This window comes from Cebidichthys violaceus, unplaced genomic scaffold (genome assembly GCF_023349555.1).
Source record: "Cebidichthys violaceus isolate CVI_PGR_0920_01 unplaced genomic scaffold, fCebVio1.0.p SCAF_8, whole genome shotgun sequence".
In the NCBI taxonomy this organism is placed as follows: domain Eukaryota; kingdom Metazoa; phylum Chordata; class Actinopteri; order Perciformes; family Stichaeidae; genus Cebidichthys; species Cebidichthys violaceus.
The window spans coordinates 9,920,085-9,938,328 of NW_027176964.1; the positions used below are offsets into that span (position 1 = coordinate 9,920,085).

An 18,244-nucleotide genomic window follows, 5' to 3' on the forward strand; every position below is an offset into this window, starting at 1 on the left:
CACAAAATTATAGGATTTACAAATCTATTTTCTGTGCCTTTTTTTAAGATGGTATTAAAACACACTCTGCCTAAACCCTTACATGTCATCAACTAGGGTTGTAGCAACAAGGACTCTCATCTCATCTGTGCTTTTTGTCATACTTTTTGGGCCTTCAGCTGTGAATTCACAGATCTGTGGCCAATAAGTGTTGATAGTGGGTCAGTATCAAGCAGTGTGGCATCATTTGATTTTTAGCCATAGCCTACCATTACTTCTTACTGCTGAATGTACATGCGGGGAGCTGTGGTTACTATCATGCTTGGTTTGTTTTCCTGCCCGAAAATAACGTAGAATGGAGCTGCTCTCCACTGGACCGGTTCTAGACAGCAGCTTGGTTGTAAGCTCTCAGCTCCAGGGTCTTTGTCGTTCGACTGTGGTGCAGGACCAATGTGGAGACTACAGATAGAGCCAGTAAGAGGGGGTTGAAGTCCCGCCAAGATGGTTAGAGGCAGCTTTCTTTGAAGGTGAATCCACTTTAATTCTTCTTAGTTTTCATACCTGCCCACAAGCTTTGCTACAGCTCTTTGAACAAAGTTCCTGGCATGTTTGGTAATCAGGAATTGTGAAGAAGATATTTCCAGGCTGTACATACAGCACGTGATGTGTGAAATGTATATTTATTGAAGGAGACTTGCCACAGATACCACATCTGATATATGTAATCTACTTTGAATGTATAAAAATGTACTTCATCTCTATTTAAGTTTACCAAGAATAATGTTTGCATCATTCATGCAGATCACTTACTCTGTGTCTGCAAATGTGGCTCTCATAGTTGCCCAAACTGTCACAACCATAGCTGGCACTCCTGAAAAAGAGAATAAAACATATTCAAGTTATAGAATTCTCAATTAGAAAATACTGTAAATGATTCCATAATTTGCTCATATGGGTAGAGCCTGGGTAGCACAGCATCCACATTGTATGCGCTGTGCTTACGTAACTTATACGCACAGTGTGTACAATGCAGGAACTGTAAAGCCCATATTCATGCAGTGTTTTTACACAAGAGTCATTTTCCATTGTCTTCACCTACTTATTAATACAATATCAGAGATTTGACAGCTGCTCCCGTGTTTTCTCTTTTTTCTTTTCTCCAGAAAATGACTAATTAGAATTAAGCACCATACATATTTAATGATTTCATTTGCATGGTGATTCCTCTAATCATAATGTAATCACGTTAAAGGTAGAATGTACATGAAGCAGAACTCACCCCATCCAATCAGAGTAAATCCCCACAGATACTTTCTGTCTGAGAAGAAGGTCATAAAGATGAGGCTGTGAAGGTACAGACCCTCCACCAGGATCCAGTAGTAGTTGGTCGCCAGAAAGTACAAGAACAAGGTTACGACCACCTTACAGCCGATCTATACATGGACAACAGACAAGGAGAGCAGATTAATTCAAGTTTCCAGATCTTTGCTCTAGCTTCCTGCGTGTCAAAGAATTTATTTTAAAATACTATTGAGAGAAAAAGGTGATGACTGTAGAGGATCTACAGGAACTTCATCCTCCCCACTAGTTCTGCCTGATTTAGTTTGTTAAAAGGCTGTCGGCACAAAATCACCACACGATGAAAGAAACATCACTTTAATTAGAAATAGCATTGCTACAAATGAGAGACAGATTGTGTTAGATGTAAGAAGCATTTTCTTGCCGAGTTTGAACAGAGCCTGTGTAAAGGACTATTATTGTACTGACATGCATGCCAGAGTTTAAGCCATATTAATTTGCAATGTTTATACTAACTTGTACTAAATGTATGTGATTAAGGGAGCTGTGAATCATTAATATTAGCATAACAAAGCAGCAGATGCCGAAGGGAGGGGGTTTCTTGCATTCCTAGCAGCGTGCCAATGAAGGGCCGACTCAGTAAAGACATGCCATACTGCTTAATCATGCAGTAAACCTATTGTCATATTGGAGTCACACAGGTGAATATTTCTCGCTCGCTGGGGTGGTTGAGAATCAAAAATTAAGGGGAAAAAAAATGTCATTGTTGATATTCAAAATGCATTGTCGCAGATATACCACACGTAAAGCCAGGACATAAAGTAAATGGACATAATGCATTTATTTTGAGAATTAACATTTTAAAATGGCATTGATGTTTGCTTCTCTCAAACAGTGTCTTGACTCATTATCTACACATTTGTAAGTCCAAACTTTATTCTGAGCTTCTTGTTTGAAAGTAACATTGCTGTCATTTTTACACATGTGAAATATACAACATGCAGTTTTTTCTTCTAAATATGAGCAAAAGAGTTTCCAGCTGCTAGTTTGTGTGTTTGAAAATTAAATAGTTGTTTTTTTTGTCTCAGCTGACTGGCTTTGTTTATTCTTAAAAGTGAGATTACATGAATGCGTCAACTATTAACATAAGAAATAGATAATAATTGTCAAGTAAATAAATATAACCATCACAATATATAGTGAACTCAGGAATTAATGCAGAAAGTATTGATGTTGCAACAGTGAGCTGCAGCTCTTCTGTAAAAATGACATGTTTTTTTTATGTCAGTTCCTGCTGGCTTGTATTGTAGAGCAGTGACACATTACACAAGTTATTGAGTGAATTCTATTAAAGAAAACAAACAAAACAACAGCAAATATAATAAATACATCAATCAATTAATGCCCAGGTTCAAAAAGAGTCTCCTAGAATTGTGCCCTCAACAACATTAAAATATTATATATAGAGGTTAAACAATTCAAGTTATGTCAAATTTATTTACATAACGCAATATCCTTCTGTCCTTAGACCATCAATTAGAATAAGGAAAACAGAGAAATAAACAAAAATTGTTACCATTATTTGCTGTTGTATTGACATGGTGTGTGGAAGTTCAGGCAGCCAATAGTGATTTAGTCAGCCATCGATTGGGCTTCAGTTAAAGCCCCCCCCCCCCCCCCATGATTATTAAAAGCCAATCCTCTTTTCATTGATACCGAGTAATTGTCATCTCTTTTTCTCATCACTTTGTATCCTTTCCAGCTGAGGTTTTGCCATGGGGACATTGGCGTATTGTTTTTTCTTAATTCTGGACTAAAATTGAATTATAAAGCTGCTGATTATTGAAATCTTATCAGTGAAGATTTGTTGCAAACTCTGTGCTGTGGACCAGCTGTAATAAACCAAGACATAAAAGACAGATGCGTAGGTTGATCAAATGTATGATGAATAGTCAAAGTCAGAAATGAAATGTTTTGTTAATGAAAAGTAATTCAAAATCTAATTTTAGCACCAAAAACTTCATATTTGTACATAAATTTACAGAAGCTTTGTTTTTATTGATACATCTACAGTAGTTTTAGTATAAAGCCGAAGAAAAGTGTTGAAAAATGTTCTATTTTCATTAGCGTCTGGGTCGTATTTGCTACATACCTGACAGTATTCAATATGTAAAAGCACAAACATCCTATAATGTTCCTTCATTGTGCCATATGTTACCTCCTTTAACAATACAGTTTTAATCCAGTAACTCAATTTGGAGAGCCACAGGATCAGTGTCCACTACATAAATTGTGCAAATTGTTTGTTTGCATTTTAAAGCATGCATGAAAAGTATCCCGTCTTCCCCCATTTTTTTAAACTTCACTCTGAAAGGGAGCTCCAAGCACTGACCTAGTAAAAGCTTGGCATTTGCTCCAGCTCTGGAAAAGCAGGAGTCTTTACAAAAATACCACTTCCTCTTTGGAAGCAAAACATTTAACACCAAACTAATCAAATTATCTGTGCATGTAATGCAATCAGACAATGATTATTCCCGTTATGACAAAATATTTGATTGGCTATATATAATAATCCTCCCATAATACTGTATGTTACAAAAAAATTATCTATATGCGTCTTGTTGCTTGTTATAGGATATAAAACCTCTCTGAATCAAAGTTCAGTGAGTGTTTTTCCTTGGTGTACTTACAAACTGTGTTTTGTTGGATGGTGGCGCCTCAGTGATGGACTTGAGGTCTTCCACTGTGACTCTCTCCATGTTTTCCAAGGCCGATCCAGAGTAGAGCACAACATCTTTCACAAAAATACTGATAGCTCTCAGCATGTACGACACAAAGAGGTGCATGTGGATGTAGTTCCTGGTGCAGTGCAACCGCCTGGGGAGAAGACCAACAAGATCAAAACAGAGATCCATTGAGAATTGTGTCTGTGTGTGGCTGGCACACCTTAATGTAAGTGGTAAGTGTGTAAGTTATTTCACACACACACACACACACACACACACACACACACACACACACACACACACACACACACACACCTCATCTTAATTAAAGCCAGCTGACTGTAACACATTCTTGAGATTACGAGACTTGAAACGCACAAATATTGAATTGCTCGGCTCCAAGTGAGCTGTAAAAACAAAATTGCAAGCATGTGTTGAGAAAAGCATGCAAATTTACTTCCAGACAAGCACAAGTTTATCTGTCAAAAGCTCTTCCAAAACATCCTGTCTGAGTGTTTACTGAGTGGGCCTTTGAGGTGGTGCTCCAGTACTGGAATTAGGTTGCCGGATCAATGGCCACCAAAAAATTATAAAAAAAATAAAATAAAAAAAGTCATTGAATAATAATATTGAAAATTCATAAAACATTAATATATTTCAAAAGTCAACTTGAAATGTGGAGTCAAAAAGTCTGATATTTATATAATTATTTCTCTGCTATTCAGTATTAACCGTTTATTCTCAAGCCTCATTAATGAGCTGAATATTTGACAAGCAACCCGTAGAGAACTATTGATTTAAAAAGGGACAACTATAATCCAGCGTACATTTCCCTGGTGAAACATTCTGAACACAACTGCTAATGTGAAATATCCCTTTTCTCTCCCTGGAAAACATTTACGAGCTCTCATGTCTAAAAGCTGACATGTTGAAGGGGAGACATGACTGGAGTGCTCTGGAGCACAGAGCCAGAATGTCAGATGGGCCCCTGGGATAACTTATTAAAATCATTTGGCCCATAGATTTTTCTGGTGCCAGTTGGGAGCGTTCCTAAAGCTGTCCGACTGCCTGCCTGCCTGCCTGTTTGGCAAATCAAGTTTCTGGGAACATTGGTAAACAGCGCATACACATCGATTCCTGATACTCTGCATGCTCAACTAAATAAGCAAATAATGACAAATGTGCCAAGCATTAATCAGCTGTAAAAAAAAAAAAAATGAATTCAACATTGTTCAGGTGTTTTCTTTGGTGAAGCACCGTTGCCACTAAGGTAAGAGAGGTAAGCTGTGAACTGATGAAGCATGTAAATCTCTTAATCATCAACATTCCTGCAGTAGGAGAAGCAAAGCTGTTCTTAATTCTCCACATCTTTTTAAAACGTCTTTTATCTCGTTTCACTGGGAAACTTTAATCTTTGTGAGCTTGGTAGAATAACAAAATCAATATCCAAGCTTTGGTTGTTTGTCATCGAAAACCTGAAATCAGCATGAAAACAGCAAAGAATCTAAATGTCAGACAATGGAGCAAGCATTACTGCAAGCCTGGAGGCAGACTCCCTCTCAAAAGGTGGACATATCATATCTGTTAAAAGTCAAAGTAAAAGCCAAAGGTTATTTTTGATAGAGTTTGCATGCTTCATTTTGTTGCCGTGACAGAAAATATACTGCATTGCATGCTTATAGCTACTGAGAATTGCATGATGTCATGATAAAAGGAATTATGTCTTCATGACATTAAATTGCATTCTGCTACACAGTATGTTTGCAACTGATAGCATGGTAAGAATTTGGTCTTTACTGTGCCAACATGCCAGTAAACCTTTACACTCCGTTGTGATCTCTGCTGTAATTGCTCTAACCTTTATTTTCCGACTCTGTATCAAAATCCCTCTATTGGGAGCATCTGAGGATTGATTGGAAAAATGAAAAAGAAAGCACAGACTCACCGGAAATATCCCAAGATGACGACAGCCACCATGAGGGATCCCAGAGAAATGGAGTAACCGACTGTGTAGATGAGATACAGGCGGTGAAAGACATCCTGTTGGTAGAGGGCAATGTGTTAGAATAGCAACATGAATAAAGGTTCCCATATTTATGAGAATAAATGGTCAGTGATATTATATAATAGCTGTGAGCATCAAACAGTGGAAAAACACAACCTATATATTTGTATGCTCATGAACTATAAAGGTTCAAGAGGCCTCAGTCACACCAATGAAACGTCAACATTCAGTCAGTACACACAATATCATCTTTTCATAAAAAAACCCACAGATGTATATTTATCTCCCACTGTTGGAAAGTTACATTTATACCAGGTTTTTATTTGGTTTTAGTGACAATTTGGAAAACTAACATTGGTTTACATGGTTTTTTTATATAATGTTACACGACTTGGTTAAAAACACTTAAGCTTCAGTCTTTTTCTTGATGCTTAATAATATTACAGCAAGTTCAAAATGTTTGTGACCACATTACTTAAGGCAAGTGATTTTACTACAAAGAGCGTGTTTTCACAACATCCCCAGTATATCAAAAAAACTGAACTTCAAAATTTGTTAACTTCAGCGTGTTTAAAAATGCATTGCCACCTGGTGACAGAAACGTCTCAGGCACTCAAAAGTGACTGATGGAAACACTTTTTGACATGGGTGGCAGAGCTGAGAAAGGCTGGGTGGGGCAGTTTCTTCTTCCAGCAGTGAGCTGGCAGCCAGGAGACACTGTAAGAGAGCCACTAACCAGACCTTCTGTGCGTCAACATGCTGGAAGGGGCCAAGAGCCCCTCGTGATGTAACCAGATACTCCACTGCTGTTATCATTTAGCATCAGGACCCTGTGCCAAAATACGGGTGTCTAAGTTGTGGTGGTGGTCTGCGGTATGGCAGTTTTGCTGTATGGGGCTTTCATTCGTGCATATGCATTTGTCATCAACTGCTGCAACCGCTCCCTCGGGAGCCCATCAACATAAACATCTGCAGCCAGAAAGAAACTGCAGGGCGCCATGATGAGGTTATGCCCACATCCTCTGCACCACATTCAAGAGAGGAAAATGTATGTGGGCCAACTAATGTTTGTATCATTTCATAGAAAAAAAATAGTAAAAATCAAATCTGTTTTTTTTTTAATTAATGAGTGACTGATTACTCTCATTCTTTATGTCCCCTACTGGCAAAGTGCTAAATATTTTGTAGCCACTAGCAACACTACAAACTGAAGAGCCACTTAACACTAGCATCTAATATAATAATACGCTTCATCCATTTAAAAGGTCATAGAACGTTTTATAAGTGAGATTATTAAAATGCTTCCAGACCGTAATTAAAAAAATATATACCATAAAAATTCCTTAAAAAGCCATGTCAGCATCATTACTGAGCAATTTTAAAGAAAATCTCACACGTGTATATACACATTAATGGCGAAGAGCTATTTTTTCCCCTTTCTAGTCATTTTTCACCTTTCTTAAAATACCCACTGCAAGTTTTATACTCTGACATTCAACCCTCATGCAGTGATATAGCAAGAAACTGTGATCAAGGTCTCACAGCTTGAGTTCACATGAAGCTGATGGTTGTAAAAGATTGCCTTCAATTTTCTCAACTGTGGTGTGATGGTGATATCAGTGCTTATGGTATTTATGATTGTAGGTTTGACGCTGAGATTTTATTGTATAGAGGGTAAAAGAAATCTCTATTCGACATTTAGAGCATTATTATAGCAGCAAAAAACTATTTGCTATATGTAGAAAGTAATGTCTACCTGATCAGAGCATGAAGTTGCTCTCTCGCTGTGTGTGTGTACATTTTTGCACATGTGAGCGTTCCTTACTGGCTAGATCTGCACTGCGCTTATACGCTGCCACAGGTCAATAACGCCATCTCGATTTACAGCATTGTCGCAGCAGCGTAGCACCCCCTGGTTCCCCCTCAGGTAAACACTGTTAGCTCTGTCCACACTGCTGCAGTTTTTAGCTCTGTTAGCGCCGTTACTACCATTAGCTGCTCTTCGCCGGCTCACCTGTCTCCATGTTGAAGTAATCGAAATGCTCTGATTTAGATTAGCTCAATTAGATTAGAAAAGTGTTTAAAGTCAGTGGATTTTCGGTAAGATACCTGAAATAAGGTCTGTCTTAACACAAGCTTCAGAGTTTTTAACGTTGTGTTCTAGCAGTGTTGGGACAGCATATTTTACCCTTTAAATTAAGGAATTATTTCGACCAAACCTGCTGATTCACTGAACAAGACGGGTTCGGTAAGTTTTATTTAGTTTTTTTTTCCCAGTTTGAAGAAAGGGTTTTATGAAGAGTTAAGACAATTGCGCTGGTCTTAGTTTAGTGCAAGAGTGAAATTGAATTCAGAAGGTGTACGGTTGTATTTTCAGGATTAGCTGATAGTATATTATTATATTACTATTATCCTGCTACATGTGGGCCCAGCCAGCACGGCTCCACAGCAGGAGAGATCAGCTATCTCGGTCAATATGACGCACACTGTGGGATGTATTTCTATGGTGTCTTGTGAGACATTTTCTTCTTTGAAAACACTTTCAGGTTTTTTATTTTTTTTATTTCTGCTTCCACTTGCCACAGAGCTCACTTTCTGCAATAATCAAATTGTAATATCCTGTTGGCTTTTTGTCGAGGGAACAAGTGTGATGCTAACTTCCAGGGTTGGTCTAAAAAATACATCATCCCTGCAGCACTCTATATGCTGCTGCTGTATTTATATTGGGTTGAAGTTGTGTGTAATGTAAAAACATCAGTTTGTTATTATTGCATAATCAATGGATACTGATGGGACAGGTACAAAAACAAAAATCATCCCCATATTAGCTCTGCTACTGAAATAATGCAACTGTTTTCTTTAATCACAACAGCAAATGACAATAATAGTAATACAATTAACTAAATTTTTTACACAGCTAGCCTTGGACTATTCAAGAATGTAGCCCGAAATACAAACACACCACACAGCCGAGAGTATGTGCTTGTGCCTATTCTGCAGCCATTTTATTGTTTGGCTCTGGTGAAGGGAAATCATGCTGCGTCACTGATTCCCCAGATCGGTAAGAAATCTAAGAACCACTTTGCATTACATAAATATTTACTCGGGGAAACAAATCTCACAAGTGTCTTCGCAATAAAAAAAAGCCTTCTTAATAATAATAATAATAATAATAATAATAAATATTGGAAAAAGCATCTTCAATTATAAGATGGCTCTTCAATAATAAACTAATGCCTCCTCAATAATAAGGAAATGTGCAAGGACTTCAATGAAAATACCTGTGGGCATTAGGTTACCATTAGGTAAGCACAAACTCCTGCCCAGATATCTTAAGATCTGCCCTGAAGCAGCTAACCTGGTTGAAAGTTTTTTTTGTTTCATTCCAGCCCAGTTTCACGATGCTCAAAATCATCCTCAATCGGAAAAGTAAGAGGGCAAAGAAGTCTCAAAAGGCTCTAACGACCAGAGTTCCTGTCTGGCACTATCTGCTGAAATGAGGTTTGCTTTACATCAAGGAAGGATCCAAAGGCAACTGGGTGTATGGTTCCCCACCTCTCCAAGAGGGGAAATGCACCAAGCTGCTCTCGATTCGTAATTAGGGGACCTGCACCACAGGTGATCTGAATAACCCTCCAATCAACCTTGGGAAATTCTGACAGCAAGTACCAAAGAATGTCGGTCTGCTACAAAAGTGCACTTTCATTTTTGTAGCCTTTGTGGAAGGCTTTTCCAGTTCCTATGTGAAAATGTGGTCACAGCGAGGTCCTTAAAGAAATGGCTGCCGGAGTTTGGTGTAAATGAACTAGATGACCTCTCACTATCAAACACCTTGAGGACATCTGGGATGAGTTGGACCGCCAGCTGTGAGCTGGGTCTTATCGCCAATCATCCCTCCCTGGCCAAAGTGATACTTTGATTTTGAAACCTGGCTGAAAGGATTTTGTCTCATTCTGCCAGGTTTAAAAATCAGCAACATATACTGCATGGGTGTAATGTTCAGCAGTCATTATCCTTTTTACAATATCATGCATACAAATCTATTCCATTTACAAGATTTGAGATGATTAAAGAATAAAAGAAAAAAAATTATGTATATTTAAAGGTGTGCTACATAGCTTAGCATACTGGTAGCCTCAAATAGCAATGATACACTAATTATCATTTTTGATTTCATCATCACCAGGAAAGCAACATGACATACGGGGAGACCATGGGTCTAAATTTCATTTTATCACTGTCTGGTTGCTGCGAAGTAATGATCGCTTAGTTCTTGGATTTTTCTGAATGGGATGCTTTCTGGGAAAGTTTTGCAACTTGCAATCATGACTAATGTGACACTGCTTTCATTGTATATTTGAACATACATTTAGCGAATTGCACCCTCATATTACCACAGAGCAATCACATTGCCATGCTGTCATTATCTCGCTGTCATAATCTCGACATTTCATTAAACATGATTACATTTTATTAGCAGTGTACATTACGGAGAAGGCATGTCGACAGCGTGTTGTACATTTCAAAGGGATTGTAATTGCAAAATGGGGCAACAGTTGCCTAAAAGGCTGCAATATCTATAACATGACAATTTACTGATGTGTTCACAAAGGCTATTGTGGAGGAATGCACTGTGACTGTGACAGTGAGCATGTACATGGCGAAGAGACGGATCTCACCTTTTCATGGCTGTGGTTGTAATGGTAGAGGAACTTTGCACATTCATTATAATTGGCCCATGTCTTGTTGGCTGTAACCAGCTCCCATGTTCCATTGTTGTCACACCGACGATATGCTAGTCCTAGACATCAAACAGAAAACGTTACTTTCAATTACAGGATTTTGCCAGTTGTTTCCCCAACACAGTCAATTACTCATCCCCAGCTTGCTTCTTAACAGGACCTGCATAATTGTAGAAATGCAAAAGAGGCCAAGTTAAGCTTCTACAGCATACAGTAGCCCCTGAGGCCTGGTGTTCTTTCACCAGCTGAAAATGAGCTTCAGGGCTTCCATTGCTGTCTGTCTTCAGGGCCAGCCTTACCTTTATGGTTGAAGTCATGGATATACTCTGGACAGGCCGTTGATACAAGCTTTCCCGGAGGCCCTTCAGGCCAACAAACAATGCCATCCCATTCTGGTGAGCAGAAACCATCTGCGGACATAAAAGCAATGTTGACTTTTAAAAATAGAGCCACAGAGTGCTCTTCTCCCTCGGCTCTAGCATTACATGGCTGTAGGCATTTACAAGAGCAGTATTGTTGTATTTTTTCAAGGATTCTGTTGTTACACTGGATGTATATTGGCACTGTAGAACAGCCTTGTAATTTGTGGTAAGTATATCTCCAAATGAGACCTTTTTTTGTTGTGTAAAAGGAAAACATGGTTTCACCCAGAGAACAAACACCCATCTATCGTCATATAATTAAGACTTGCAGTCATGGGATTCCCTGCATGCAGACAACAAGTTGTACATTGAATCTAGTGTGTTCCTTATACCTAGTTTGTTAGCTGCAGCAGATTTCCATAATTGCCACATTGTTAATGGCATCATATTGTTTTTATGCTGTCTGGAATTGGTTTCAGTTTGGATCTCATTAAAAAAAGATTCACTGCAACACTGGCTGCATTGTAGTATCCTTAGTATCCTATTATGGCAAAATACAAGCTCTTCGTTAAATAGTGTATTCCCTCTCTGTATCCTGAGTTTGTTTTTGACCTGCATCAGTTGGGAATGCAATAAAATATTGTTTTAATTATAGTTTTTCTATAATTAATTGGTTAATTGTTGTAGTGTATAACATGTCAAAAACAATTATGACAATGCACATTTCACACAATTCTCTAATGTTTAGTTTTGTCTGACCTAGATTCCAAACCCCTACAATATTCCATTTTGAAATAATATAAAACCCATAAAAACAGCAAATCTTCACATTTGAGATGCTGGAAAAAAAACGCGTTTTCCATTTTTGCTTGGTTAAACAACTGTAAACCTTTGATCAATGTTCAACATTATCGGATAACAATAACATCTGACAGGGAAAAACTTGTCAGATGTTTGTTTGTCAGGAAAAAAAAGGAATACATCTCAGGGAGAGGAGGGATCACTCTCCCAGGATGTCCAGCAATGCAATAAATGTCATGTGTAGAGTAATGATCGGGCTAATTTTCTATCATCTCTCTACTGTCACTATCTAATAAAGACATAAAATGGCTGTAATAATAATAATCAAACATAATTATTATATGTCTTCTAGAAGATCTCATCGCTTGTCATCTTTGCGTTTCTTAATGCATTTGTAGGCAAAGCAATTTAAAATAAATGAACCATCATTACAACCTATAATTACACTTCACACATTTCTGTTTAAATTGCAGGACTGGCTGATCTAATGAGTTTCACATTTTTGAGAACTGGTGAGGAACATTTATACATTTAGCATTCAAAAAGTTGTCCAGGAAGATGACTCGCACAACATGAGACTTTGCAGTAATACAAATTAATTTGTACAAAAAGCTGCAGGTTCAGAGGGGGGAAAAGCCATTTCCAAGCGTATAGCCCCATAATCATCAGTCAAATCGTGGACTTTAGCCCTCTGATAGTGGGAGCAAAGTCCCTTTCCCCACAAATTCCTGGCAAAAGCCTCCCTTATGGCTTGGCATTTATGTTGTATTATTGAAAACATCTGCCCCACTTTGACCACTAATAAGTAGCTATGGATAAAACTAAAACTATCCTCTCTTTGCAGTAGAGCCATTATTTTCTCATTCCTGTAATCACACTTACAGAGAAACATCTGAAGCAATGACGGCATGCTTTTTATTTGCCTGTCACTTGGAGCACAAAATTAAAGAGCAGACTGAGTGGAGCTGACTGATTCATACAGATCTCTGGTTGGCGTTTAGTTTTGAAAATCACACTGACCACACACACTGGGAGTAAAAGTAGAATTGCTGTTCACTTTTGCCATAGGTTTTATTACCATAGGACCACCTACTAACAGGCTTGAATTAAACACAGCACACATACACACATATATCATTTCCCGTAAATTTCGTGACCACGATTTAAATATAAATATAAATGTGACCATGGGAGGACTTTGGTATTAGTGATGTCACTGGGGTTTTTACGGTTTTCTTTCCCCCCCAACTCATTTGATTCTGACCTGCAGATATCAAGACACATATTGCACTTTCTCCTGATACATGCAACCTTTTATAATGATTGCTGATGTTATTCTTCACCCAGACCACAAGCTTGAAGGCTGAGCTATTTTCACACACTGCAAGGTCTGGGGCATTGAACCCACATCCCTCCACTGTCCTCTCCAGGCAAACCTCAGTGTTTCCCTCAATGAAAACCTTGTCTCAGCCGTAATGGAGACGTTTGTGTATTTAAAGCACAAATGAGAAATAAAAATAAATATATAAAATATTGAAATACATTTCAGAGAATCTAATCCTTTCTCTATGAATTTGGAATTGCACGATCAATTCATTCCTCAACGTCAATCCTACATTTCACACTAGCGTTTTAAAATAGTCATTGCTCCACAGCTCCTATAATAGTTCAGAAAACCACAAGTTTACACTGCTGGAAAAAAAAATTAAAAAGCTCTGGGGGTGGTCAGGCAGGTCTGAGGCAAGACAAATACAGATGTAAAAGCCAAAAAGTCAGAAATGCAGACTAGCTGCTATTCTCTGAGTTTCCCTCAACCCACAGATTCAAGGTTACACCACAATACAAGAAGAAGAAAAAAAAGAATGTTTTAAAAAATCACAGGAAGGAATTCTGTCCAAGTCCTAATGACCACTTCAAGGAAAAGGCTTACATAGGTCACTAGCAAGCACAAAATAATGCTTTCCTTGAACTTTATCTCAAATCTTGAAAGCCTCCTAAATTGTAATCAGCATCTCAGACAAACCACCACCCAGAATGATTTCCACATTACATAATTAGAAGCAAAGAACCAGATTAGACGCTCAAATTCAAATCAGGGTGAAAATAATTAAAGTCAAAGAAATTCACGTGTCATTAAGTAAAAGAAAAAACTCAAATCAAGCATGTATAATGAGCACATATGTGCTTATCCAGGCATACAACAACCACATAGGGGACTCTTTTTTTCTTTATTAAGGTAATATGTTTATCTTAATTCCTTCAACTGTTATGTGATTGAACACACATGTGCAACCTTCCAAAAGAGGTCAGCAAACTGCCCCCACATACAGGATGAGTCACGTCCGGTGTGTGCCAGCAGCATCCGGTATGCAGTTCAGCTCTGATGTGTATCCCCAATACAGCCCCTCAAGCCAATGTGAACAGATCTTAAAGTAACAGTAAAGTAAAAACTGAGACCTTTCCCAACTTTGTTACTCGCTTTTAACAGTGTGTGGACTCATTTCTTAAGTCCCAGGATGTGACGTTTAAACGCCCATCTGAGTGCCTTGCCTCTCTTCAGCTCACCTACAGCAACAACAGTGTGTAGCTAACGTAGCAAAATACTGTCTTGAGTTGATACCGCCAGCTAATTCATCCAGACTGCCAGGCCTGAGCTGGCTGGTAGCTTGGCTAGCTTAACAGCCACCGGTGACATTTATAACAAGATTATTCCGAAAGTTACAAAAAGTACCTTTAACATAAAAAGTAAAAAATCTTAAATTTTATCGATTTCATTTTTGAAAAATACCACTCCCATGTCTTTGCAGTAAATATGACAGTACAGTGTAAAAACAGCTAGCCTGAAAGTTCCAGCCAAGAAATATTCCAGCACATTGCATTCCTGCTGTTAGGTCCACAATGTGTTGTTTCTAAAGATTAAACAAACAACATAACATGTTACTAAGTGAGCTTTAGATGTGTTGGTAGATTTATTTTGTTATCTTCAGACAAAGCCAGGCTAGCTATTTCCAGTCTTCATGTAAAACTACGCTAAACAGCTGCTAGCTGTACGTTCATAGATTAATACATGAGTGGTAATCTTCTCATCCATTCTCTCAACAAGAAAGCAAATAAGCACAAAACCTAAAATGCTAAAATATTATTAAATAATTAGGACATTTGACACGTGCCCCTCATATCTCGCCAAGATTGCGTGACATTTCTATAATTTGGTTCAAATTCAATCTACAAACATTATGTAAATGAAAACACAGCTGCACATGTGCTTGGAGGTTGTGACACCAGGCTTGCCTCTTGTCACTTCGACGTGTCAGGATAGATTAAGCGTGATGGTGGTCAGATGGGCAGAAGACTCTCATCCGAGAGAGGCCTGATGTTTGACTGACTGCTCTGCTTTGCATTAGCATCCATGGCCATCTTATTACAGACGCTTTGAGACAAAGCACAGCGTTGTTATATAAGCCCACGACATCTTACACAAGCGGCTGTACGGCGTCTGCAGATCTCAATGGCAGCAATTCTGTCATATTTTTCAAAATCCAATTTGGGATTTGTGGACATCATCAAAACCATGAAAAGTTTGAAATACCATGCAGGGCAATGGACTGTAACTAGTGGGAACCGTCAACAAAAGCTTTTGTGTTCTCAGCCTGGAATAAAACATTTTTAAATTATGTGTTTCATTTAGAAGCGGGTATGGTTTGGAGGGTCGAAGAATTCAATGCGACCACAATGCGCTGGGGTTAAAGAGAAAATAATATGATTGGTTTGGCTGTGGAATCCAAAATTCTCCTCTGGACAATCAACTGGGAAACTGACAGTAACCACAACGAGATACAGTAGATGCTGGGGTCTGCTGGAAAATAGTGCTTTCAACACACAAATACACCCCAGGGTCAGCTACGACTTCAATCCCAGCCTCCGGAAAGCCCCAAGGAGGGCAAAGGAAACAGAAAAGCATTTTATAATGTAACCACCAACTTACAGACAACATTCAACTGAAAGGCCACTGCTCCAAAAAAAGGCTTTTGATTTGAGCGTACAGTATCAGCAAATAAGTTGACAAGAACAGTAACATCTATCTTGATCTTTTTTTAGTAAGCATCAAGGTGGTGCACGTCATCAGCTGATTAGTATGAGCTCTTATCGTCAACAAATACATTCAAACAAATCAACAACCACGTTCAATCAAGACAAGGCCGTCTTTGCAGTCTCACTCAAACTCTTCACGATCATTGTGGTTCTGCTGCTGGTTTGCTCTGTTTACTTCCACAGTTCCTGGCAAACTTTACCTTTTGTGTTGATTGATTTCTTCCTCCATTACTCCAGCTTTTTCCTGGTACTCCTCTTACATCTTATTGGCCTGCCCTGCCTTGTGCATTATGTGTATTTCAAATCTGTGGCCATGGGGTTGTGCTCTGTTTAGCCCCTGGGGGATTTATTGCGCTCCCCATTGAACCTCTCGCTGCAGCTGGAAGCTCCCTCAACAGCTGAGCCTATTTTGACAAAGAAAACTATTAATGGCCAGGTCTTCCTTGGCATTCTCTGACTCTGATAAAGTAGGTAGTGGAAAATCAAACTATTGGAGACCTAATCAGGATAATGAAGTGGGACCCTGCCACCATATGAGCCCCTCAAAGTCTCTTACTTCCAACTTGAACATTTTTATGGATTTTGATCTGTTATTGTTTCAAAAATGAAACATCAACACCGTAACCCCTTTGCCATTTTACTATGGCACGACATAAATCACAGTTAGGTTAAAGGAGCAAATGATGGACCAAAAGATGTCCTTGCAAAATAAAGTAAAAATCTGATCAGCAGTAAAAAGAAAAGAAGATATCTACAATAGGATTAAGGATTTGCGATCATTTCTCACATTCTTATTCTTTAACCATGCTAGCAGCGTGGCTGTAGTTGGTTCCAGACTGAAATATCTTAACTATTATTGCATGGTTAGTTATGACATGTTGACTTTTACTCTGAAGTTGACGTTTGTGATTTATTGACTGGATTGTTGTAAAGTGGGGTACAGACATTTAAGTTCCCCTAAAGATGAATTGTTCCCCTATCAATATCACCAGGTTATTTTTTTAATTTGTCCAGTGTTTTGGTTTGTGACCAAATACCTGCAAAACAAATGAAATTCATATGAACTTTGTGTTTCGGGCTAATGAGCAGTATGCTTACATGCTTAACTAAGATGGTGAACACGGTTGACATTATAACTGCTAAATCAGCATGTTAGCATTGTGTCACCACTTTGACATTAGCATGTTGTTTCTCTACTCACCAGGAACCTTGTGCTTTGACTTGATGTTCCCCTCACAATTCCGTTTGGCTCTGAACAGCAGGCCTATCTGCTCATCTTTCGTCAGAACATCATCTCCGTAAGCCTGCAAATTAGAAAATGGAGTGAATGAAGGGATATGTTTAAGGGTAATTGGCAGTGATGTACAAGGTGCATGTTGTAAATGCCAAGCTGCATCAATAAACAACATCTTTACACAGTAAGTCAATATATGATCCACCCAGAGGCTATTTTTACAAGACAGGGTGTTTTCGTAATTTAACATTTTCGGTCCCATATGGATCTGACTCAAAGTTTCTGACCTATCTCTTGGAGTAAAAAGGAGCATGAAATGCATCAGCTGGCTCCCCAATAGCACTCACAGATGACACTAAATTAATACGGATTCATCCATTATCTAAAAGAGTAACCCTGAGATTGAATTTTAATTGATTTTGAAATACTGAAACAATGTTACACTACAGTAATTAACTACAAGAAAACAGATGTTTTCATGACATTTTCTTTATTTATATAACATGATAGTGTTCTCTATATGTAACATCAAAGTCATCATAGGTAATACACTGATTATGGATAAGATATACGTATATATGTATCAGCATCACCATTCAGAAATCAGTTTACGTTGAACACGTTTTTAGAAGGGCTTGGGAGAATATAATTTTTTACACTAAAACATACATGTTTGACCAAATTTTGAATGTTTGGATTTGATACATTTGATACACACCATTTGGAAATGTGTTGTAAAGAATGACATGAAAAGAATTCATAATAATGAATAAATAAATAATGGACTCGCCCTTCAAATTACATTTTTCAACCTATCTGACCATAACTCTGTGTTGTATTAACAACTTTTGCTATCTCCAGACATGATTTCCTCTTCACAGCTGCTTCACATCCCTCTAACCATTGCTTTTTGCTTCCCTGGTCATAGCGCTACGGGCAGCATGTTCTAAATCCAGTTTCCGTCTGTGAAATTTTCCTGAAAATGTACACTGCTGACATTTTCT

General features: G+C 38.3%; 1 protein-coding gene across 1 annotated transcript in view; it reads right to left on the bottom strand.

The window, feature by feature from the left end:
* pth1r (parathyroid hormone 1 receptor) overlaps positions 1 to 18,244 on the bottom strand; it is a 42,733-nt gene that overhangs the window by 4,417 nt on the left and 20,072 nt on the right. The window contains exons 2-8 of the mRNA XM_068701889.1: positions 17,208 to 17,310; positions 11,051 to 11,161; positions 10,689 to 10,810; positions 5,950 to 6,044; positions 3,969 to 4,155; positions 1,259 to 1,412; positions 790 to 850 (exon numbers count right to left, since the gene is read on the bottom strand). Of these exons, the coding sequence (XP_068557990.1) occupies positions 790 to 850; positions 1,259 to 1,412; positions 3,969 to 4,155; positions 5,950 to 6,044; positions 10,689 to 10,810; positions 11,051 to 11,161; positions 17,208 to 17,310 (833 nt within the window). The remainder of the gene's footprint in view (positions 1 to 789; positions 851 to 1,258; positions 1,413 to 3,968; positions 4,156 to 5,949; positions 6,045 to 10,688; positions 10,811 to 11,050; positions 11,162 to 17,207; positions 17,311 to 18,244) is intronic.